Source organism: Amblyraja radiata, chromosome 5 (genome assembly GCF_010909765.2).
Source record: "Amblyraja radiata isolate CabotCenter1 chromosome 5, sAmbRad1.1.pri, whole genome shotgun sequence".
Classification (NCBI taxonomy): Eukaryota; Metazoa; Chordata; class Chondrichthyes; order Rajiformes; family Rajidae; genus Amblyraja; species Amblyraja radiata.
Genome location: NC_045960.1, coordinates 12,609,945 through 12,635,828, shown reverse-complemented (window position 1 = coordinate 12,635,828; position 25,884 = coordinate 12,609,945). Strand labels below are relative to the sequence as shown.

The 25,884-nt window shown below is 45.1% G+C and overlaps 2 protein-coding genes across 2 annotated transcripts in view; one reads left to right on the top strand and one right to left on the bottom strand.

Annotated features, from left to right (window-relative positions):
• Positions 1–494: 494 nt before the first annotated feature.
• On the top strand, positions 495–18,662 carry degs1 (delta 4-desaturase, sphingolipid 1). Its single transcript, XM_033020621.1, has 3 exons — positions 495–735; positions 13,631–14,373; positions 17,438–18,662. Exons 1-3 carry the CDS (start codon positions 654–656, stop codon positions 17,579–17,581), a joined length of 969 nt encoding a protein of 322 aa, XP_032876512.1. The 5' UTR covers positions 495–653; the 3' UTR covers positions 17,582–18,662.
• Positions 18,663–21,537: 2,875 nt separating this feature from the next.
• The window catches only part of nvl (nuclear VCP like), a 40,544-nt gene continuing 36,197 nt past the window's right edge, over positions 21,538–25,884 (bottom strand). The window contains exon 24 of the mRNA XM_033020620.1: positions 21,538–22,486. Coding sequence (XP_032876511.1) covers positions 22,442–22,486 — 45 coding nt within the window. The 3' untranslated portion in view covers positions 21,538–22,441. The remainder of the gene's footprint in view (positions 22,487–25,884) is intronic.

Below are 25,884 nucleotides of genomic sequence, written 5' to 3'. Positions count from 1 at the left end.
CCAGCAATTTTGTGTACCTTCGATATTCCAGCATCTGCAGTTCCCTTTTGAACACGGCGTCATTAATACTTGTTCAAAACACTATAACATTTACTGAGGAATGTGGATAGATGCAGATTCATGACGTCGTATAACAAGGTGTTAACTACTTACCGTTAAGAAGTGCTAACAGCACTAGTTAACAAATCGTTTGTGTATGATGGCCGTGCAGCGGTTGTTATGCATGTTCGTTTAAAAAAAATCCGGATGGCGAATTAAAAAAAATCTTTATTTAACAAAGAGAATTCGTATTTCCGTACGAAATACTGAACATTAGTGCGGGGCTCCCCCATTAGGCGCGGGGCCCAATTGGGAGCAATCGGTCAAATCGGCTTAACGCCGGCCCTGCCTCCGCTCCGCCATCGCACCGTGAATGCGGGCTCTGCCGTCCGACCTCCCGCTGCGAGCAGAGGGAGCGCACCCCTAGCCCAGCTGCTGCTGTTTGTGGCGGAGGCGGTGACGTGACAGGCGGGACGGGACGGGGCGGAGCGTGAGTGAGTGAGTGAAGGGCGGCCGCAAGACGCGAGACGCTCCCCAGTCTAACGGTCGGCGCTCGAGGAGGGTCATCACCAGCACCAGCCGCCGCGCGGGCAGCGCCAGCACCAGCACCGACAATGGGCAACAGGGTGGCGCGCGAGGACTTCGAGTGGGTTTACACCGACCAACCGCACACCACGCGGCGGCGCGAGATCCTCGGTGGGTGAGCGCGCGGGGCTGGGCGGGGCCGGGGCCGGGGCCGGGGCGGGGGGGGGCGCGCAGTCCCGGGGACCGTTACCCGCGGGACGCGGCCGTTATGGCGGGGGGGGGGGACAGGGAGAGGCGGCGAGGCGAGGCCATGGCCGTGTGTCCGTTAGCCGGGGTAAGCCGGGCTCTCGCTGCCAGTCCGGCCGCCCGGCGGCGGTGTACTGACACAGGCCGGACTCTGCCGGCGGCCCCACCTTGGCTCCGCGCCGTTATCCGCCCACTACCCGGGGCCTGACTCCAGCGGCTTGCCTTCCGCTCGGCCCACCCCGCCCTTACTGACCCCTGGGCATACGTCCGTGTTAAACCTAGCGCCTGGTCAATGCCCGGGTTTGCAGACATTTAAATGCTGCCATCGCCTCTTCCCACCACACTCAGTCAGTACATTCCAGTTAATCGCCATTCTCTCCAAGCGATGCCCTCCTCGTCGCTGTCTCTTCCCGCTTACCCTCGATTTATGAAATCTAGTTTTGCCTCAATCTCTAAAGGGAAAGGTTTCCTGCCGTCTGCACTGCAGCCCTCTTATTTGTATATGCTTCAATCACTCGCCCAATCTCTTCTACTCCTGGGAAAACAGCTTCTCTACTCTCTCTGTCCCAGTCCATAACCTGGTGAAACTCCTCTGCACCCTCATAGTGTTATCACTTCCTGGATCACGGTGACCCCAGAAGTGCATGCAATATAACTTGGTCGGATGTAGTGTAGCATATAGCATACAGCTATTGCTGTATTTGAAATTGTGACTAACAAAAGCTAGTATCCCATGTCTTCCTAACCATGTTATCTACCGATGTTGCCACCTTCAAGTATTGTTGGACTCCTGTTCCCCAATGCTCCCTAAGATCTTGCCATTTAGTGTATGTACCAGCCCCACTGGTGTTCTCAAATGTGTCGCCTTGTATTTGTCTGGATTAAACAGATCATCAACCTTCTTGCATTTCCACATGATCAACAATACCTGTCCACACTGATCCTCCTTACCAGCCCCTGGTTTGTAGTCTACTGTGCCTTAGAGATTCAAGTATTCCTTTGTGCTAAAATGTTGAAAATGCACATTTTCACCACCCCCTCAGATGGTGTTCCAGTTTCCAGCCCCCTCGTTAAAATTTCTCGTTCCAATTTACCTTAAAGTTATGCCTTTATGCAGAAGTGGCTTGGCTGCAGTCAGCACTGCAGTTGACTAGTTCTTTAGTAACTCTTGGACTGAGCACTTGAGATTGAGATTTTGGTCTTGGGTGGATCTTGCAAATCTGTATGCCCTTGCACTTTCCCCAGTTGAAGAAAATGTTAGTGGGCTGTAGAAGTCCAGAAAAGCTTGCTTAAAATTAGGTAATGTTGGCTGCCCTTCCATGGGTAGAAAACAGGGAAAATGACACGATGAATTTTCACCAGATTTAGACCTAGTCATTCCAGAGGCCTAAATGATAATTTTGGTTGAAACGGTGATTAACTTTAATTTATTCTGATCTTGGTGTATGGTATTTGGTGTTCACAAAGTGATCTTTTCCATTTCTCAGAGAGATCACCCAGGTTGGGTGAACATTTTGCAGCGCAGCTGTTCTGTGGTGTTTACATGGGCGAATCAGTGTCCTGTCACTTTAATTCTCTCATCCCATTCTATCTTACATTTCAGAGCTGCCTACACTGTTGTGATGAGACCCAACATTTGGTCTTGCAGCTAAGATCGTTGCTGTCTTGTGGACTTGATACCTGAAATTGTAGAATTTGATAAGGTCTGCTTTAGGTCATCTATCTTTAATGTTCCTTTTATCTCTCAGTCAGGATAGTCTGATCTGGTGACTTTGCATTTGAGTTTCTACATTCATTTGTTTTCATTCTTTCTAATTGCCCCCATTAATCCATTGATCAGGAAATTTCAACCGTTTATCACCACAGTAACCTTGGCCTCGTCTAGTGGAAATGTTCTTGTTCTATCCTTTTCTCTCTGCATCTTAAAACTAGTTTTCCTCCAAGACTGCTTGTACAAAAATGTTGAGTTGCCATTAATCATGTCCAAAAGTTTGTAGCAAAAAAATAGAACAGATATTTAGATATACTGTTGGTAAGCTGAACCTTCCTCTCCGATAGATGAGTGCATCTGGTTCGCTCCATTAATGCTATGAGCCAACATTGCAGATACAGATCTAAAAATGCTCTAAATGCAGCTGAACCCCTGCCTTCCCTATTGTTTAAAATTTCCCGAGTAAGTTAAATTGTTCCGATATGTGCATGCTTCACCTTCCTGCTGCTTTCAAATTGTTGTCTTGTATCCATCTAACACAAATGTACTGAATTAAACATACCAATATTTGAGAGAATGAACTGATGTATGGGTTCCTTAATCTGTCACTCATTTTAGGAGGAGTAGGAATTAGCGTTGATAGAAAGCTTGAGTTGGTACTGATGAAACGGATCTGGTTGCAAAAGCCCTTTTGGACACTATCACGTCACCTCTCCCTGATCATTTTGTGTGTAGCCATAACAATGTCCAGGACTGATATGCTGGTGTTCAGTTCCAGTCATGAAGACCTGACTTCAAATTGCTGTAGGTGGTGGGGGAACAACCTTTTCTTAGGCAGTTGGGATAATTTACTGACCCAGGTTGAGCCATTCTCTATGATTGTGGGGGGTGTGGGGGTGGGGGGGGGGGGGGGGGGGGGGGGGGGGGGGTGTAATGACTGATTTCCACATGGCTATCTACATGCCAAAGTTCCTCTGTCGGTGACACTTCTGTCAATTTGTTCAAATTTGTTTTTGTAAAGTGTACCCCCAATTTTTACTTTGCTAGTTAAACTGTCATTGAGCATCTCTGTCTATCCTTCTGCTCAACCACTCAATGTTATCAGTGGTTTGATGATTTTACTTCATATCCTTGCCCTTGGTGCTGGTCAAATGACCACATTACTTCAGAAGGTCCATAACCACTGCTCAGTCTTACCATTTTGGAAATCATTGCTGGAACTCCGATTGACTGAAATGTATTCAGTCACGATTTGTATTGGCTCAGCTGTTTGTTCCCTTCTCCCCATGAATATTATTGTTCAGTAATACAATATTATTCTATGGAATTTCAAACCCAACTCCCATGACAACCTTGTTAGATGCCTTGAGCAACCTACCTTTTTAACCATTCAATTGAAAATGGTCAATGTGAAGTGAAGTAGGTTGCCATAATTGTAACTTCAATCAGTACGGAGATCTGTCATTGTATGAATCTTGTAGAATTATTTCTAAAATTTGCCTTGTGATCTATGAACTTGAAATTTGTAGTACAACACCATAGTTTGCAGCTAAAAAACTGTATAAATTAGTCTATCCTCATGGTCAATAGACTAGCAGTTTACAAAATGTCTATATATAGTGCACTTTAACTTCTGCTTGCACCACTATTTGAAGCTGTTGGGGTAAAATTAGTCAATTGTGGCAAGTGGGGAAAAAATTATTAGTGTATAATAAACAGATGCTGGAGATGCGTGTAGAAACAAGGAGCTGCAGATGCTGGGTCTGCAGAAGGGTCCTGACCCAAAACGTCACCAATCCATGGTCTCCAGAGATGCTGCTTGACCTGCTGAGTTACTCCAGTGCTTTGTCATTTTTGCAGGAGACACTTGGCAGGCCAGACAGCATCTAGAAATTTAATGTTTTGGGCCAGACACCATTTGGAAATTATGTGAGGTGTCATCAGAGTGGATGATATTGCTGATGAAAGTAAGGGAATTGAATCATTGCAGAAGCCAATAAATAGTAGTTGTCAACAGGGTTTCTGTTCCTACAAGTTTTACTCAAATTATTCTCCATGAATGCTGTAGATTTGAACTAGTGACCTGTTGAAACTTGTCAGAAATTTCCTCAAATATCCTTTATATTGTGCAGCAAATTTTGTTTGTCAAATCTATCTTGAATATTTTCTCTTTCGTGATCAAATTACGTTAAAGTACTTTAGAATATTGATTTTAAACTTTACAAGAATTCTGCCAGAAATTTGAATTTAAAGTTTCTCATCTCGGTGCAGAGATAGCTTATACTTGGATAAGATGAGCTTGTATCTGCTGCCTGACAGGTGAGCGGAGAATAGTGACTGGTTTGTGAATGATCTTTAATTATGTTGTACACTTTTCCTCTTTGGCATGAAGTATAGATGGAGGCAATTTTTGGGGGAGGAGGGGGTAGACTGGGCAGCATTCTCAACTCTCCTATTTCTTGTGGCCTTGTGTGGTACGGTTGTCATATGAAGACACGGTTGCCATATGAAGAAAGCATTCTGATGGGATGCTTTCGTTGGTGGATCTGTATTTGCTATATTTGGATCAATCATTAGTGCTCCCTCCATGTCGGGCATAGGGAATGTGTGCGATTGGATCCAGTTGAATAATCTGTTAGCTAGAAATATTTCAGACATTTTTAACTATGCAAGAATCAATGCCTGGTTTGAACTGATGACATCTAGAAAAAAGGCTGGGTTATTTGTTTTCTTGAGGATATTATTGGGGTCATAAGACTACATCATATGCAAATAAATTTCAGATTGGTCACAGTTTATGCACCAATGTTCCAATTCGATTTGTAACATAGAAACATAGAAATTAGGTGCAGGAGTAGGCCATTCGGCCCTTCAAGCCTGCACCGCCATTCAATATGATCATGGCTGGTCATCCAACTCAGTATCCCGTACCTGCCTTCTCTCCATACCCTCTGATCCCCTTAGCCACAAGGGCCACATCTAACCCCCTCTTAAATATAGCCAATGAATTGGCCTCAACTACCCTCTGTGGCAGAGAGTTCCAGAAATTCACCACTCTCTGTGTGAAAAAAGAGAGTTGTGAGCAATTTGTGAGCAGAATTTGTCTTGAGGCGGTATATTTGAAAGTGGCAGGGAGCTGCTTTCACTTTTGTGGGTATGGTGTTTTTCTTTCTTTTTCTTTCTAGAAGGGGTCTTGTCCTCTTGTGTAATTGGGCATTGCAAAACTGCCACCCTTTCCCATAGGCCAGGTTTTAAAACTTTTCTGGGTTCTTCAAAACCAGCAGTTTGCATTGTTAAAGATCTATGTGTATTACCTAGAATTTAAGAGTCAAGAGTTGGGAATGTGCAAATTGGGATCAAGGTTAGGTCCTGGCCCCACTATTTAAGGTCATAACTCGTCTGTTGATATCATCAATTCTGCATTTCTATCATAATCATTCACCACAAAATGGGCCCTTTGGCCCAAGCTGACCAGGATGCCCCATCTACACTAGTCTGACCTGCCTTGGAGGTCACTGACGCAACTAAAGATGGTTGGGCCTAAAGAACTACCTGGGGAAGCTCCTGCAGAAACTCCTGATTTGAGATTAATCAATGGCAACCACCCTCCATGTTTTCCAATTGTTATCTGTGACTTCAGTTTTACTAGAAGATGTCAGGGGCAGTAATGTCTTAAAATTTGCTGCCTTTGATGTTTAAGCCAAGGTTGAGATCCAAACCAGTAACTGGTGAAACCCAAACCAGGTTAGATGCTGCTTCGTAGCACATGGAGACTGTCTCTTTGATTGCAAGTGAAAGGGCTGGTAATTGGCTGTATTGCACTTACAAACAGGATATGTCCTGTGCAACTAGTGGATGTGTGCTAGTGTTTGGACTGTGCTGAGCTCTGGCTGTTCTGTAGTGCCTGGTATAACTGGGATGTTGTCTGGTCTCATAACTGTTTATCTGTGGACTAGGTGTCATGATGGTAGAGTTTGATCTGCATTGAACCAACCACTCTCTATCTGGGTGAATGTGGCAGGGGTGCTTTGGCCTTATTCAGTACTTGCATCAGGACCTTCCATTGAGGTGAGGATGTTTGTTTACTGTTAAATCATGAAGCCAGGGTGCACTAAGACTGCAAAGTGTTAATTGGGTTTTGTAGGGTTACTTGTTTTTTGTCCAAGGACTAAAATTTGTTCCCTTCAAATATGTGCCCTAAAACCTCTCGGTTGGAGCAAGTCAGACTTGACATATATATTTCAATGGTTTGAAATGGTTTGTTACTATACTTGTAATTAGAGACCAGAACTACTGATCCAGAGTATTATCACTGGGACAGCTTGAATTTAAGATCAGCTCCTAAGAGCTAACATGAGTAGTGATCATGAATACTGAATTGTCAAATACCACTCGTCCATTCCTACAGAAGCACATTTAGGGCCTCTAGTTTGGGAGTTGGTGGTTGGTTCACTCTCTGTGAAATGTCCCAGTATTTACTGACCTCTCGGATACAAGTGAGGATTCAGTAAGTACTGGCCTCTGGTTCCTGCATTACATTTGTTTAAGAAAACTCCAAGGTTCCCTGTCCAGCTGGATTTTGTGCTTCCTACTTTAGTAGGACTGCCCCTACAACTTGCTTCTGAGGCAAGGTCAGCATGTGGCCGTTGTTTTCGGCTGTGTACAGTACATTTATCTCTCCATCTCTAATTCAAATCCACTATCACAAGTTCAACCTTTAGTACATTACAAAGAAAACCTCAAAGCTAAGCCAGCACAACTTTCACGGCGGGAGTTGATTAACCGCAACTGCTATAACTGTGCCAAGTTATCTAATCTTTCTGACCATAGGTCATAGAATTGCAGTTTGGACTGAGTCTGTAGCTGTAAAAAAAGCAGCGAAGAAAGCAAATGGCATGTGCAATTGAGGAAGTGCAGCGTAGGTTCACTAGGTTAATTCCTGGGATGGCGTGACTACCATATGATGAAAGAATGGGTCGACTGAGTTTGTATTTACTGGAATTAGGAAGGATGAGAGGGGATCTTGTAGAAACACATAAAATCCTTAAGGGATTGGAAAGGCTAGATGCAGGAAATGTTTTCCCAGTGTTGGGGGAGTCCAGATCCAGGGGTCACAGTTAAGCATAGGGGTAGGCCATTTAGGACTGAGCAGAGGAAAAACGTTTTCACCCAAAGAGTTGTGAATCTGTGGAATTCTCTGCCACAGGTGCCAGTGACCAATTCACTGGATGTTTTCCAGAGAGAGTTGGATATAGCTTTTAGGGCAAACGGAATCAAGAGATATGGGGAGAAAGCAGGAGCGGAGTACTGATTTTGGATGATCAGCCATATTATATTGACGGTAGACAAAAATGCTGGAGAAACTCAGCAGGTGAGGCAGCATCTATGGAACAAAGGAATAGGTGATGTTTCGAGTCGAGACCCTTCTTCAGACTGAAGAAGGGCCTAGAACCAAAATGTCACCTATTACTTTGTTCCATAGATGCTGCCTCACCTGCTGAGTTTCTCCAGCATATTTGTCTACCTTTGATTTTTCCAGCATCTGCAATTACTTCTTAAACATTTAGCATATAACATATAAACATATAACATATAAACATTATATTGAATGGCAGTGCTGGCTCGAAGGGCTGAATGGTCCACTCCTGCACCTATTTTCTCTATTTCTATATAAAGTGATCCCACTTGTTCTTGCAAAAGTCCTGATGTTTTCAGTTTTGATTGCAGTTCCAGATCTTGGCTTCCATCTAGTTATTGCTCTTATCCAAATCTTTAAATGTTTGCTTCCCCACTGCATCTCTTTATCCCATCTAATGTAATAATCTAGTCCCCCTACCAAATGTCTGTGCAACAAGGTACTGCTGGAACTTGTGCCATTGCCTCTGCTCCAGTGACCAGGCTTCAGTCCTAACCTTGTGTGTGTGGGGGGGGGGGGGGGGAAAGACAAAGTGATGGAGTAAGTCAACGGGTCAGGCAGCATCCCTGGAGAACATGGATAGATGACATTTCAGGTCGGGACCCTTGATGGATTGGAGGGGGCATGAAAGCTGTAAGGGAGGAGGGCCAGGACAAAGTGTGGCAGGCAATGAAATAAGTTCACCAGTCAATGAAAGTAAGCATGCAGGTACAGCAGGCAGTGAAGAAAGCGAATGGCATGTTGGCCTTCATAACAAGAGGAGTTGAGTATAGGAGCAAAGAGGCCCTTCTGCAGTTGAATAGGGCCCTAGTGAGACCACACCTGGAGTATTGTGTGCCGTTTTGGTCCCCTAATTTGAGGAAGGACATTCTTGCTATTGAGGGAGCGCAGCGAAGGTTTACAAGGTTAATTCCTTGGATGGCAGGACTGTCATATGCTGAGAGAATGGAGCGGCTGGGCTTGTATACTCTGGAGTTTAGAAGGATGAGAGGGAATCTTATTGAAACATATAAGATTATTAAGGGTTTGGACACGCGAGAGGCAGGAAACATGTTCCCGATGTTGGGGGAGTCCAGAACTAGGGGCCACAATTTAAGAATAAGGGGTAAGCCATTTAGAACGGAGACGAGGAAACACTTTTTCTCAGAGAGTTGTGAGTCTGTGGAATTCTCTGCCTCAGAGGGCGGTGGAGGCCGGTTCTCTGGATACTTTCAAGAGAGAGCTAGATAGGGCTCTTAGAAATAGCAGTCAGTGGATATGGGGAGAAGGCAGGAACGGGGTACGGATTGGGGATGATCAGCTATGATCACATTGAATGGTGGTGCTGGCTCGAAGGGCCAAATGGCCTACTCTTGCACCTGTTGTCTATTGCAATGAGTGAACATGGGTAAGGGGAGGGGGGTTGATAGGCAGATGGTTGATCATAGGCTAGAGATGAAGACAAAGGATTGAAGAGTTGCAAATTCTGAAGCCAGAGGAAAGAATGTAAGTAGAATTGGAGAAACCTGTCTCTGACAACCCAGCTGTTTTCGGGCAGCTGAACAGTCCTCTCAGCAGCTAGAGTGTGGTCCTGACCTCCCATCTACCTAATTTTGCGACTTAGAGTCCAATTGAAGCTAGCTCAATCTTGTACTAAATGTTGTACCCTTTATCTGTGTATGGCTTAATTTGTAATCATGTATAGTCTTTTTGACTGGATAGGACACATGTCAGTACACGTGTCAATAATAAACTAAATGGGAGCAAATCAAAGGGAATACACACTGGGGAATACACACTGGAGAGGGGAGGTGCTGTTCCTCCAGTTTATGTGTGGCCTCACGCTGGCAATGGAGGCTCAGGACGTCAGTTTGGGAAGGGGAGTTAAAATGATTAGTAACCGGGAGATCCAGTAGCCCTGGCGGACCGTGCTGGGAACCTGCACCTTTCCCTGTGATTGATTTCTTCACAAGTAAGCTTTTGTTTACTCTTGCTTCAAAGATGTACCTGTGAGATGATTTGCTGCTGTAAACCTGCTCTTTGGTGTGGGTAAGTGAGGTGTAAATGGATGTGAAAGAATAAGTTTCTGTTCTGAATTGTAACAATCGTCCTTAATTCGAGTAAATCTTCATCAATGTATTGGCCATCACCTCGTGTGAACAGATTTAGTACAACTAAAATGCTGCGTCTGTTTAGGGAGGTTTTGTTGAACCTTTGCAACAGAACCAGTCTGGCTTCATGTTGCTATCCGATTAGTAGGATTGTAGTTTTAGCTTGATTCCATAAATAACTGGGAAAGTGCTGTGGTGGTGTCTTGCATTCTTTATTGTTTGACATAGAATGCTGGTATTGTGGTTATTACGGAACCATGCCATGATAATCTGGAGAAGCTGCCACATCACGCTGGGAATTACTAATGGCTTCACTGTACACAACCTTAACAGTCGGAGGTCCTTGCAGCCTATACATGGGAAGGCAATTCTGATGCTTGTAATGTCAATCTGTCTCAGAATGAGCAACTGCTTATTTTTCTTGAATAATTGTGAATTATAGATGCTTGGAGTGCTATATGAGACCACCAGCATAATCAAGGAAGAGTCTCACCCTGGACATTCTGTCTTCTCATCTCTCCCATCAGGCAAGAGATAGAACTAGTGGAGAGTCCAGGACCAGAGTTCATAGCCTCAGAATTAAAAAAACGTTCCTTTAGGAAAGAGATGAGGAAGAACTTCTTTAGTCGGAGGGTGATGAATCTGTGGAATTTATTGCCACAGAGGCTGTGGATATTTTTAAGGCAGAGATAGAGATTCTTGAATATTATGGGTGTTGGGGGATATGGGGAGAAGGCAGGAGAATGTGGGAAAGATAAATCAGCCATGATTAAATAGCGGAGTAGACTTGTTGAGCTGAATGGCCTAATCCTGCTCCTATCACTTATGTACTTATGAAGTGTGATAATGTATACCTTCAGATTCAGGTACAGCTTTTCACAGCTGTTATAAGGCTACTGAACCAGCCTATCACCTTGTGTGTATTAAACTTGTGTGTATTCATGTAGTCAGGATCACGTAGGCGATGATAGCAGCATCCAGAACCAGAGGGTCAAAGGAAATTGGGCAAATAATTTAGAAATAAAGATCAAACATTCACCCACTGGGATTGTTTACCACAGCACTGAGGGATGTGGAAATAAATCAAACTTCATACAAGTTTATCCTGTATCGGCACACAGGACGGCTTATTGTAATCATGTATAGTCTATGCTGACTGGATAGCACAAAACAAAAAAAGCTTTCCTCGGTGCATGTAACAAGAAGGCAGCTCGAATGCCGGTGTAACATCACTCCCTGACGAGCTCAATGCATTTTACGCACGCTTTGACAGGGAGAATACTGATGTGCCTTCCCGATCCCCCATTCGCTGCGATGGCATTTCAGTCTCAGTCACAGAGGCCGATGTCAGGAAATCCTTCAGAGGGGTGAACCCCCGAAAAGCACCTGGTCCTGATGGTATACCCGGCCGTGTTCTAAAAACCTGTGCGGACCAACTGGCGGGAGTTTTTACGGACATTTTCAATCTCTCACTTCTGAGGTCTGAGGTCCCCACCTGCTTTAAAAGGGCATCAATTATACCGGTGCCCAAGAAGAGTAAGGTGACATGCCTCAATGACTATCGACCAGTGGCACTAACGCCGGTGGTGATGAAGTGCTTTGAGAGGATGATCATGGAGCAAATCAACTCCTACATCGACAAAAACCTGGACCCACTGCAGTTCGCGTACCGCCACAACAGATCAACGGTGGATGCGATCTCGCTGGCCCTCCACTCCGCACTGGACCACTTGGACAACAAAAACTCATATGTCAGGCTGTTATTCATTGATTACAGCTCGGCATTTAACACAATCATCCCCTCCAAACTGGTTACCAAACTCGCAGAACTGGGTCTCTGCGCATCCCTCTGCAACTGGATCCTCGACTTCCTCGTCCACAGACCACAGTCTGTTCGTATTGGTGGAAATGTGTCAGCCTCAATAACAATCAGCACGGGAGCACCTCAAGGCTGCGTGCTCAGCCCCCTGCTGTACTCACTCTATACCCATGACTGCGTAGCGAACCACAGTGCGAACTCCATCATCAAGTTCGCTGACGACACCACTATTGTGGGGCGTATCACTGATGGGGATGAGTCAGAGTACAGAAGAGAGATCGAGCAACTGTCCATATGGTGCCAGCGCAATAACCTGGCCCTCAACACCAGCAAAACCAAGGAACTGATTGTGGACTTTGGAAGGAGTAGGAGGGGGACCCACAGCCCCATTTATATCAACGGGTCGATGGTTGAAAGGGTCAAGAGCTTCAAATTCCTGGGCGTGCACATCTCTGAAGATCTTTCCTGGTCCGAGAACACTAATGCAATCATCAAAAAAGCACATCAGCGCCTCTACTTCCTGAGAAGATTACGGAGAGTCGGATTGTCAAGGAAGACTCTCTCTAACTTCTACAGGTGCACAGTCGAGAGCATGCTGACCGGTTGCATCGTGGCTTGGTTCGGCAATTTGAGCGCCCTGGAAAGGAAAAGACTACAAAAAGTAGTAAACACTGCCCAGTCCATCATCGGCTCTGACCTTCCTTCCATCGAGGGGATCTATCGCAGTCGCTGCCTCAAAAAGGCTGGCAGTATCATGAAAGACCCACACCATCCTGGCCACACACTCATCTCCCTGCTACCTTCAGGTAGAAGGTACAGGAGCCTGAAGACTGCAACAACCAGGTTCAGGAATAGTTACTTCCCCTCAGCCATCAGGCTATTAAACCTGGCTCGGACAAAACTCTGATTATTACCAACCACTTTCTGTTATTTGCACTATCAGTTTATTTATTCATGTGTGTATATATTTATATCATGGTATATGGACACATTTATCTGTTTTGTAGTAAATGCCTACTATTTTCTGTGTGCTTAAGCAAAGCAAGAATTTCATTGTCCTATACAGGGACACATGACAATAAACTAACTTGAACTTGAACTTGAACTTGAAACTAAACAAGAAAAGAGTTGGAATGTACCATTCAGTCTCTTGAGCATGTACTGGCATTTAGTATGATATAATGCCTAAATGTCAACAATCAGGTCAGAAGTGCATTGACCTGAAATGTTTTATTTCACTTCCCACTGATGCCGCCTGACCTGTAAGTGTTTCTATTATTTATTTTTGTTCCGGCATCTATAGTTCCAGTACTGTTTTCTCTCCACATCCCTCAGTGCTATGGTAAACAACCCCAGTGGGTGAATCTATTTCTAAATTATTTGCCCCATATCCTTTGACTTTGACCCTCTGGTTCTGGATGCTGCTATCATCGCCAACGTGATCTTGACTACATTAATACACACGTTTTTCACTTTCACATGAAAATAACAAAGCAATGGTGATGCATACCAAACCAGAGTGCTTGAGATGCTGAGGTCCTGCACGATTGAAGTTCTGGAGCAGGGTCGCCTTACTGCAGGTCTTTTGCAATGAAGGTCCCGTTAGTCTCTCTAACTACTTGCTGCATCGAAATGTCATTTGTGCACCAATCATTAAAACTGGGTCATTTTGTGTCTACTTCCACCCACTCCAATTTCATTAATCTGCCTTCCACTTTTTCACATTAGCATTGTGGCCCAGACCAATGTGTTGAACTGACCTGTTTCTTTTTTTTTGTCTGCAGCCAAATATCCTGAGATCAAGTTGTTGATGGGACCAGATCACAACCTAAAATGGATTGTCACCCTGATGGTAGCAGTACAAGTTCTGGCCTTCTACCTTGTAAAGGACTTGGACTGGAAATGGGTGATGTTCTGGGCATATATGTTTGGTGGGTGTGTAAACCATTCCATCACACTGGCTATCCATGAAATCTCCCACAACGCTGCCTTTGGGAACAAATATGCACTGTTCAACCGCTACTTTGGCATGTTTGCTAACTTCCCTGTTGGCCTGCCGTACTCTGTCTCCTTCAAGAGGTACCACATGGACCACCATCGCTACATGGGTGGGAATGGTATTGATGTGGACATTCCCACAAAATTTGAGGGTTGGTTTTTCTGCACCAGGTTGAGGAAGTTGTTCTGGGTCATCCTGCAGCCGCTGTTTTATGCCACTCGTCCACTCTACATCAACCCCAAACCCATCACTCATTTGGAGATCACCAACCTGGTTGTTCAGTTAACGTTTGATCTGCTGATTTATCATCTCTGGGGAGCAAAACCAATTGTCTACATGTTGGCAGGATCTCTTCTGGGAATGGGCCTTCATCCAATCTCTGGACATTTCATTGCTGAACACTACATGTTTTTGAAGGGGCATGAAACCTACTCTTACTACGGGCCCCTCAATTTAATCACCTTCAATGTTGGTTATCACAATGAACATCATGACTTCCCCAGCGTTCCAGGCTGCAGACTTCCACAAGTGAGTATTGATGTTGCTTTAACTCTGGGCTGAGTTATGGAACAAGTTGATGGGCTGTCTGAGAAAATGGCGGGTTATACTGAGGTATCAGTGATAATAAGTGCACTGTGGCTCCAAATTTACTCAATTATTTTGGTGCACAGCAACTAAGCAATGTTTCATTGTACTCTGTAGCCACAGCTGTGCAAACAAGAATGGGAAACTATTTGCATTTCAAATTAGTCCTGTAAATCTGACACCAACTGCTCCAATTCAAACAGGTGGATATACAGTACATTCAGAAAGTATTCAGATCCCATCACATTTTGTTACGTTAGTCTTATTCTAAAATTGATTAAATTCATTTTTTGTAATCATCAATCCACACACAATACCCCATAATAAAAGCAAAAACAGGTGTTTAGAAATGTTTGCAAAGTAATTGAAAAGAAATAACTGAAATATCACATTTACATAAGTATTCAGACCCTTTACTCAGTACTTTGTTGAGGCACATTTGGCAGCGATTACAGCCTCAGGTCTTCTTGGGTATGATGCTACAAGCTTGGCACACCTGTATTTGGGTAATTTCCCCCATTCTTCTCTGCAGATCCTCTCAAGCTCTGTCAGGTTGGATGGGGAGTGTCGATGCACAGCTATTTTCAGGTCCCTCCAGAGATGTTCGATCGGGTTCAAGTCCGGCCTCTGGCTGGGCCACTCAAGGACATACACAGACTTGTCACAAAGCCACTGCTGCGTTGTCTTGGCTGTGTGCTTTGGGTTGTTGTCCTGTTGGAAGGTGAACCTCTGCCCCAGTCTGAGGTCCTGAACGCTCTGGAGCAGGTTTTCATCAAGGATCTCTGTACTTTGCTCCGTTCATCTTTCCCTCGATCCTGACTAGTATCCCAGTTCCTGTCGCTGAAAAACATCCCCACAGCATGATGCTGCCACCACCATGCTTCACCGTAGGTATGGTATTGGCCAGGTGATGAGCGGTGTCTGGTTTCCTCCAGACGTGACGCTTGGCATTCAGGCCGAAGAGTTCAATCTTGGTTTCATCAGACCAGAGAATCTTGTTTCTCATGCCTTTTGGCAAACTCCAAGCGGGCTGTCATGTGCCTTTTACTGAGGAGTGGCTTCTGTCTGGCAACTCTACCATAAAGGCCTGATTGGTGGAGTGCTACAGATATAGTTGTCCTTCCGGAAGGTTCTCCCATCTCCACATAAGAACTGTCAGAGTGACCATCGGGTTCTTGGTCACCTCCTTGACCAAGGCCCTTCTCCCCCGATTGCTCAGTTAGGCCGGGCGGCCAGCTCTATGAAGAGTCCTGGTGGTTCCAAAGTTCTTCCATTTAAGAATGACGGAGCCCACTGTGCTCTTTGGGACCTGCAATGCTGCAGAAACAGTTTTATACCCTTCCCCAGATCTGTGTCTCAACACAATCCTGTCTTGGAGGTCTACGGACAATTCCTTCATCTTCATGACTTGGTTTTTGCTCTGACATGCACTGTCCACTGTGGGACCTTATATAGACAGGTGTGTGCCTTTCCAAATCATGTCCAATCAATTTAATTTACCACTGATGATCTCCAATCTAGTTGTAGAAACGCCTCAAGGATAATCAATGGAAACGGGATGAACCTAAGCTCAATTTTGAGTGACATAGCAAAGGGTCTGAATACTTATGTAAATGTGATATTTCAGTTATTTATTTTTAATAACTTTGCAAAAATTTCTAAATGCCTGTTGTTGCTTCTTCATTCTGGGGTATTGTGTATAGATTGGTGATTTAAAAAAAAGAAGAATTTAATCAATTTTAAAATGAGGCTGTAACAACAAAATGTGGAAAAGGTGAAAGGGTCTGAATACTTCCTAAATGCACTGTATTTCGAATGGGCAGCTTCAACCCCTACATTATTTTCTTCGCCCCCCACCTGTCCTACTAGTTCCACGGTTCACATCCTTGCATTCCTTCTTCCCCAGCCCACAATGGGCCATTTTGGTCTCCACCCTTCCTTGGTCATCTGTTGCTGGCCCTGCTTTGTTCTGGGCACAGCTTTCCTCCAGTTTCTCCAGGAGGAGAAAGTAAGGAAGTAAATCCAACGTGATCCCACCACTTGCCACATCTTCCCATCTCCTCCCGTCTGCTTTCCGCAGAGACCGCTCCCTCCGTAACTCCCTGGTCAATTTGTCACACCGGAAACATCCCCTCTCCGGGCACTTTCCCTTGCAACCGCAAGAAATGCTACACTTGTCGCTTTACCTCCCCCCTTGACTCCATTCAAGGACCCAAGCAGTCTTTCCAGGTGAGGCAGAGGTTCACCTGCACCTCCTCCTCATCTATTGCATCTGCTGCTCTAGATATCAGCTGCTCTACATCAGTGAGACCAAGCGTAGGCTTGGCGATCGCTTCGCTGAACACCTCTGCTCGGTTCGCAATAACCAACCTGATCTCCCGGTGGCTCAGCACTTCAACTCCCTCCCATTCTGAATCCGACCTTTCTGTCCTGGGCCTCCTCCATGGCCAGAGTGAGGACCACTGTAAATTGGAGGAGCAGCACCTCATATTTCGCTTGGGCAGTTTACACCCCAGCGGTATGAACATTGACTTCTCTAATTTCAGGTAGTCCTTACTTTCACCTCCCCTTCTCAGCTCCCCCTCAGCCCACTGGCTCCTCCTCTTCCTTTCTTCTCCCACCCTTACATAAGTCTGAAGAAGGGTTTAGGCCTGAAACATTGCCTATTTCCTTCGCTCCATAGATGCTGCCTCACCTGCTGAGTTTCTCCAGCATTTTTATCTACCATAAAAATCCAGCTGCTTGATCTGTCCAGATTTGCATGTGGCCATAGCAATGAAACATGTTGTCATCCAGTGGTATCCTCTGTCACATCACCGCAGATGGACTAAACACTAATATAAATCATACAGTTGCCAGTTGGTGTTCAGTTGCATATCCAAGGGTGTGGACTGGTGCCAGTTTCCATAGTGTCATGAAATTGCCAGAAATAAACCTGAATCTTGGCACATGCTGCAGTCAGGAGGATATCATTAATGTGAATGTGCTCTGTTTTCCCTTTCCCCAGGTGAAGAAGATAGCTGCTGATTATTATGACAACCTGCCTCAGTATTCTTCTTGGGTAAAAGTGCTCTATGACTTCATCATGGATGATACTATCAGCCCCTTCTCGCGTATCAAGAGAACAGTGAAAGATGCCAAACAGGACTAGGAGTGAACATGTAAACTGATGGAATAATCTGGCTTGCTTGCTTGGAATATTTTTACAGCTGTTTTTACAAATCTTGTATGCTAAAGAACAACATTGTATTAAGTGTAATTGTACAAACCATGCACTTGCAAACTTAACAAGAAACTGTTTAATGAAGTGTTTTGCCTGTTGAATAGCTTTCTTCGGCTGTCAAACTAATCACAGGATGTTGAAATGACTAGTGATGCAAAATGTCCAAATGTAAAGAAAGAGGAAGTTTCAGCCATGAACTAGCATGTTGAGGCCTGTGACTTTCATTGTTGAGTTTGCCTCCAGTTTATTGGACAAAGTTTATCAACCATGAGCCATTTCCATGGCACAACCTCACCCTGGCAGGTCTGTCTTGTTCTCCACCTGATTGTTTAACTCAGCAAGCTAGGCTTGAGTCATGTTTATACCCAGAGCATAGACAAACCCAGAACGGTTCACTACAGTCTGGGCTGTAACCTCTTCCTGTAGCTTGTGTTGCATACCAACATTAGAGAGTGGTGGTTAGGATGCTCTGTGCAGTTGTGGAAGCTGCAGACACCAGCTGTGGCAGCTAGTTGATTTAACAGATGGGAGAGTTTAACATTGAAGAGATTGGGATAGTTGTGATGGCAACAAATTGAAGGGTGGGGTTGAACCATACATGGTTTAAAACTTTAATGAAGGGAACCAAGTTGGGTGTCAAATTCAGTGGTGACTTGAAAGGAGATTCTATTCCTCAGCCCTTAAGTGTCAGAGCTAGAATGTCAAATGAAGGACAGCGAATTCTTGATCCTGGGGTGGGGGTTGGGGGAAAATATGAAGGCCCAGATCTGGCCATCAAATTGGCAGTAAGAATAGTTGTGTGGCTGATGAATTACATTCTGGGAGCTTCCTTACTGCATCCCAGCTAAAATTGCTGGCTGATTCCTCTTCCTGTTTTTGACTACAAAGACATTTCTGTACTAACCAAAGTTTGTTTTGCATGTTTTTGTATTGATGCTTTCACTGTTCACTTTGCCAAATGGGCAACATCTGTGTGGTTTCAATTTAAAATAAATGGCTTTTCTTCCAACTTGAGTTGCTATTGCTGAAGACCATCCTACAATTGTAGCACCTTGTTACAAAGTGAAACTTGATTACATGTGCAACAGACATGAAGTAAACACCTACCCCAGCATGGGAGTTTTTTCCATTATAGTTATAGCTTCATTGCAGAGGAAGGAGAGCTGATGTTAATGTGATCAGCAAATAACTGGTTAGAGCCTTGCAGGGAAGCCAAAACATGATCAAACTCACTACCAGGAGTGCATTGTTCGTGTGGAAGTCCTCCAGGACCTCACCCGTGGCCAGAGATGCAAAGATCTTTGTCAATAACCTGGGATGAAACCATTCAGGTCCTGGGGAATTATCTACCTCGATGTGCTTCACGAGCCCCCAACTCCTGAATCTCAAACTGCCCATACATAATATTCTCCACACTGATCTCACTGTCCTTCTTGGTGAAAATAGATGAGAAGTGTGTAAAGCACGTGTCCCCAGACTAAGTACAAATTCCCTCCTTTATCCTTGAGCAGTCCTACTTCCTCCCTGGATATCCTCTTGTTTTTAATGTAAAAATATAAAGATCTGGTATTTTCTTTAATCTTGCCAAACTCGCCAAAGCATTTTGGCCTTCCAATCGCCTGCTTTTTCCTCTTTATATTCATCAAGCAATCAGGTGGAGAACACGACAGAACTGCCTGGGTCTAATTCCAACCTCTTAAATCTTGCACATGTTTCTTTTGACCCAATTTACATCCCTTTGGACATGCAAAGTTCCCTTACTTTGCCATCCTTATTCCTCCTCACTGGAACATGCCAGTTCTGAACATTGATCAACTGGCCTTTAAACTCACAGGTCAGATGTGGATTTATCCAATAATTGTTCCAACTGAACCCTCCCAAACCCCAGCCTAATAACATTGTACTTTGCCTTACTCCAATATAGTGCATTCCGCAAGGTCTAGTCTTCTACCTATTCAAAATGATTTAAAACATTATGGAGCTGTGATCAGTATCCATAAAATGCCCTTCCAATGAAACACCAGTCACCTGGCTGGGCTTATTTCTCAACACAAGGTGTGGTATGTTCCTTTCTCAGGTTGGACTATCTGCATGCTGTTTCAAGAAACCCTCTTGGATACACCAGGCAATTCTGGATTTAGTGTGTAATGAACCAGATTTGATAAGGGAGCTCAAGGTAAAGGAACCACCATATGATAAGATTTAACCTGCAATTTGAAAGGGAGAAGATGAAATTTGATGCATCAGTATTACAGCTGAGCGAAAAGGGGACTAAAGAGGCATGAGGACGGAGTTGACTGGAAAGGGACCCAAGCAGGAATGACGTTAGAACAGCAATGGCAGGAATTGCTCGGAATAATTTGGAAGATGCAGGATCTTTTCATTCCAAAGAAGAAGAAAGATTCTAGGGAGAGAATGAGGTGACCGTGGCTGACCAGGGAAGTCAAGGACAGCATAAACCTAAAAGAGGAGCCCTATAACATTACAAAGATTAGTTTAGTTTAGCGATCCAAACTCCATACAGACAGCACCCGTAGTCGGGATCAAACTCTGGTCTCTGGTGCTGCAAGGCCGCAACTCTCACTGTGCCGCCCCTAGTGGGAAGCTAGAGAATTGGGAAGCTTTTAAAGATCAGAAGGTAACTGAAAAGGCAAGATAGGGAGAAAATATGAAATACGAAGGTAAGCTATCCAATAATATAAAAGAGGATAGCAAGAGTTTCTTCAGATATATTAAAAGTACGAAAGAGGCAAGAGTACGTTGAAACGCTGGAAAATGAAGCAGGAGAAATGATAATGGGGAATAAAGAATGGATTCAAGTCAATGGATATTTTTAAGGCAGAGATAGATTCTTGATTAGTCTCCCTGATCGGTAACGCACCTCCTCCACCTCTTTTGCCTTCATCTTAATCATGTCTGGAATATTGAACTGTCGGTTGTGTCCCTTCCACAACCACATGTCTACAATGGCCACATCATCATCCCAACCATAAATCCAGGCTCCAGGTTCATCTGAGGTACACAAAAATGCTGGAGAAACTCAGCGGGTGCAGCAGCATCTATGGAGCGAAGGAAATGGGTGATGTTTCGGGCCGAAACCCTTCTTCAGACCCGAAATGTCACCCATTTCCTTCGCTCCATAGATGCTGCTGCATCCGCTGAGTTTCTCCAGCATTTTTGTGTACCTTCGATCTTCCAGCATCTGCAGTTCCTTCTTGAACTCCAGGTTCATCTGATTTCATTCACAATATGCCTTGCATTGAAATTGACACGTCAGCCCATCAGTGTCAACATGTTCTTGCCAACGGGTGCTAAAGTGTGTGGTATACTTGGATTAAGATTAATGTTGGGTTGGGATAAAAAAGGAGTAAATTTGTGGGAAGCTAGAGAATTGGGAAGCTTTTTCAGAGGATGGTTTTGATTAGCAAGCCCTTAGTGTGGAAGGTGCTGTACTAGTAAAAGATTGGGCTAAGGGCTGCAAACTGAGGCAGCTCTTCACCATTCGGTCTGAGTATGCCCCACAATACAAGGGGATGCTAGCTTTTTTCATTTGAACATCACTCCAAATCATTAAAGAAGGGTCTCAACCTGAAATGTCACCCATTCCTTCTCTCCAGTGATGCTGCCTGTCCTGCTGAGTCACTCCAGCTTTTTGTGTCTACCTTCGGTTTAAACCAGCATCTGCAGTTCCTTCCTGCATATCTCTACACTTTATACATCTGCAATCCGGCTCTTCTCCCGCCTGCTGAAAAACCTGTTCCAAAGGAGGAGGTGGTGGGAATAGTTGCATCCTGCAGCATACACACCATCAATGTGGATTATGGGTTGGCCCCAGTAGGCTGCCAGCACAGTCATTAAAATTATAAAAACATCCTTCAGCAAGACAAAATTAAAACAGCACTTTTATCAACAGCTGGGGCTTTGTCAATACAAGGTAATCCCGAGCCGGCAACACTGCACCTGTGCCTAGGGCTGATCAGCAGCAAACTGCAGGGAATGAAGTCGTTCAGAGCCGATCTCTACATTGTATGGCAAGCTCGGGCAGATGGTGGCAGCATCTACGGTACATTCTGGGTGGAGCACTGCAACTTCTGCCATTTTACATACGTGCTGGAGCTGAGCTGTGAGGACTTGCACACCCTCAGCAGCCCACAGAGCACGGTGCTGAAGAGATCTCTCCACTGAAACTCTGCAAGCTCCCCAGAGTGGGAGTGAGTGCAGTTGGAGGGTCTGATTGCAGCAGGGCGGCTATGTTGCACTGAATGACAAGGAACACAGAGGACCCTCTGTCCCCTTACACCTTCTATGCCACCCTGAGAGTGGCAGAATACCCATCACAGTTCCTCTCATGCACCAACTTGCTCCCGATACCCCACCCCAAATTTATGCGTATGCAGGCAAAGAATTTCACTGTGACTTGTCACATGTGACAAAGTATTAATTCATCCAATTGCCCCCTTAATTACAAAAGTCCACTATTTCCTCCTGATTTTGTGCCTTTAAGGTACGAAGTAGTTCAGACACTTCCATTGAAAAACAAGATTCAAATTTCTCTCCTTCCCCCAGCTAACTGCAGGCCATCGGATCCCAGTGTTATTACTCAGCTGGGGGGGGGGAGAGTTAGTTTTCTTTGGCAGTGGCATTCTTGTGGCTCTCATCTCACAGCAAGTCCACAGATGTATCAGCCATTTTCTGCGCAGGTTAATCTAGGAGGGGCGACACCAGGCAAGGGAGAGCTGTAGCAGGACCCCCAGAGTAGAGTCTGCTACCGGCCATCTCCAGATCCTTTCAACGAGTGAGGGACTGTTGCAGACGCTCGTACATCAGCTGATCCTGCAAGATGGAAATAGAGACAACCACATCAGATTGAGGAGGGGGGGGATGCTCCCGTCAAAGCCGTACCACCCTCAAAAGGGATTAAAGAAAAGTGAAACTTGTTCCAGAACAAAGATAAGATTGTGGGTCTCAACCTGTGAGGCCTACGTGGGCAAATAAAGCTGCTGTTCCCAAGGTGAGCAAATTAATTAACAACCAGACAACTCACCAAAGTCCACGGTGAGTGGACCCGAATGTGTTGCCACTGACTTTGCCCATGCCCTTGGCTACTGTTCAAAAGGGAACTGCAGATGCTGGAATATCGAAGGTACACAAAATTGCTGAGGAAACTCAGCGGGTGCAGCAGCATCTATGGAGCGAAGGAAATAGGCGACGTTTCGGGCCGAAACCCTTCTTCAGACTGAAGAAGTATCAGTCTGAAGAAGGGTTTCGGCCCGAAACGTCGCCTATTTCCTTCGCTCCATAGATGCTGCTGCACCCGCTGAGTTTCCCCAGCAATTTTGTGTGCCCTTGGCTACTGTTGTCCAGAATTAATTCAACCTTGTACCTTCTTGATCTTTACCAGATACATGTTCTTCCTCTACCATTTTATGCTGTTTGATAAACTTCCACTGATTTCACATCCCCGAATCTGTTCCACCGTAATTCCACCTCGTTAAGATGCAGCTCCGCTTCTACCTGACCGTGGATCACACATTCATCCCAGTTCACCCACGGGGTGAGTCCGAGAGAATCAGGAACCAGGGTCTGGTCCGTCAAGGGTCAGGGAATGGTCCATCACCACACAAATCATAATCTACCATCCTGTTACTGCCAACATGTGAGATCACCGACATTATAAATACATCTGCCAAGTATCTGCCTATCCCACAACTTGTCCAAATCACACGTCAGCCTCTCCGTATCCTCCGCACAGCTCACCCTCTCACCCAGCTTTGTCATCTGCAGATATTCAATTCCCTCATCTAGATCGTTAAGGTACATCATGAATAGCTGTGGATTGCAATTGTACAAAGTGTGGTGATGTTCATCTTTGGGACAGTCTCAAGAGCTGAGAGCACTGATCGACATGTACTGCACTAGTGGCTGCCTGCCACTTGTAAATAACTCACAGAGTGCTATGGTAGTTCCCGTCAGAGAACCAGTTCCCTCCCATCTGACGAATAGAAGAGCAACCAATAACCACAGCAAGCCAACTTCTCAGACCACTGTTATCAGACCACTTCTCCTTCCACTCTGCTTCCTGTAACGGTCCTTCCCATTCTTCCAGTTTCTCCATCTCTGTTCTTATTTCCACAGGGACCAGGCCGGTGCTCCCAGGATGATTTCATCTTTCCCCAACAGTGGCTTCCCTCCAGGACGGAGATTTCCCACCGCGCCTGTTCCACTTCTGACTCATACCCCCTCCTCTCCTAAAAACCCCCCACAATTCAGCTGCGGTCTGTGTGTAACGACCCCTCGGGACTTTACAAATGAATCCAACAATTTCAGATATCCGCCCTTTCCAGACTGTCTGTTCTGATGAATGGCCATCAACAGCTAACATTAATTCCCACTCGACAGTTGCCAGACTCGTTGACCATTTCCAGCATTCTCTTTTACTTCAGATTTCCCACAACTGAAGTATTTTATACATTAATTTAGCCGTTGTTTCCCTCTCTTTCTGCTCTGTCCCCATTTATTCCCCATTGACTCCTCCTCGAGATCGACGAGCAAGTCTTCGCCACTATCCCACACCTTCAGCACTCATGGCAGTCGCTCTTGTTCCTCACTTGTTTCCATCTGCCCACAATCTCTTCAATGGTTCCACATCACCTTCCTCACTTATCATATTACATAGAAACATAGAAAATAGGTGCAGGAGTAGGCCATTCGGCCCTTCAAGCCTGCACCACCATTCGATATGATCATGGCTGATCATCCAACTCAGTATCCTGTATCTGCCTTCTCTCCATACCCCCTGATCCCTTTAGCCACAAGGGCCACATCTAACTCCCTCTTAAATATAGCCAATGAACTGGCCTCAACTACCTTCTGTGGCAGAGAATTCCAGAGATTCACCACTCTCTGTGTAAAAAATGATTTTCTCATCTCGGTCCGAAAAGACTTCCCTCTTATCCTTAAACTGTGACCCCTAGTTCTGGACTTACCCAACATCGGGAATAATCTTCCTGCATCTAGCCTGTCCAACCCCTTAAGAATTTTGTAAGTTTCTATAAGATCCCCCCTCAATCTTCTGAATTCCAGCGTGTACAAGCCGAGTCTATCCAGTCTTTCTTCATATGAAAATCCTGCCATCCCAGGAATCAGTCTGGTGAACCTTCTCTGTACTCCCTCTATGGCAAGAATGTCTTTCCTCAGATTAGGAGACCAAAACTGTACGCAATACTCCAGGTGTGGTCTCACCAAGACCCTGTACAACTGCAGTAGAACCTCCCTGCTCTTATACTCAAATCCTTTTGCTATGAATGCTAACATACCATTTGCTTTCTTCACTGCCTGCTGCACCTGCATTCCTACTTTCAATGACTGGTGTACCATGACACCCAGGTCTCGTTGCATCTCCCCTTTTCCTAATCGGCCACCATTCAGATAATAGTCTACTTTCCTGTTTTTGCCACCAAAGTGGATAACCTCACATTTATCCACATTATGCTGCATCTGCCATGCATTTGCCCACTCACCCAACCTATCCAAGTCACCTTGCAGCCTCCTAGCATCCTCCTCACAGCTAACACTGCCCCCCAGCTTTGTGTCATCCGCAAACTTGGAGATGTTGCATTCAATCCCCTCATCCAGATCATTAATATATATTGTAAATAGCTGGGGTCCCAGCACTGAGCCTTGCGGTACCCCACTAGTCACTACCTGCCATTCTGAAAAGGACCCGTTTACTCCTACTCTTTGCTTCCTGTTTGCTAGCCAGTTCCCTATCCACATCAATACTGAACCCCCAATACCGTGTGCTTTAAGTTTGTATACTAATCTCTTATGTGGGACCTTGTCGAAAGCCTTCTGAAAGTCCAGATATTACACATCCACTGGTTCTCCATTATCCACTCTACTAGTTACATCCTCAAAAAATTCTATAAGATTCTATAAGATATTCCAGCATCTGCAACCTCTTGTGCTCCTACTCACCATCTTCCAGCCTTCAACTGTACCTCCTCTACCCAGTTCCACCTGCACCTTTTATTCCATTCCCCTACCTGCCTCGATCTATCACCCACCAGCTGCTGACTCCTGATCTCTGATCTCACCCCTCTCTGGCTCCTCACCCCTTCATCTCCCTCCTTACCTGGTTCCACCCAATATCTCCCAAGCCCCGTCTAACCCCTCCTCCTCTCCTCTTTATACTGGCCATCTCCCCTCTGCGCTCTCACTCCTGATGCAGG

Coding starts and splice junctions, on each gene's coding strand:
- degs1 (XM_033020621.1), top strand. CDS start 654: ATGGGCAACAGGGTGGCGCGCGAGGACTTCGAGTGGGTTTACACCGAC. Junction 736..13,630: donor GCGGCGGCGCGAGATCCTCG/GTGGGTGAGCGC, acceptor TTTTGTCTGCAG/CCAAATATCCTGAGATCAAG. Junction 14,374..17,437: donor CAGGCTGCAGACTTCCACAA/GTGAGTATTGAT, acceptor CCCTTTCCCCAG/GTGAAGAAGATAGCTGCTGA.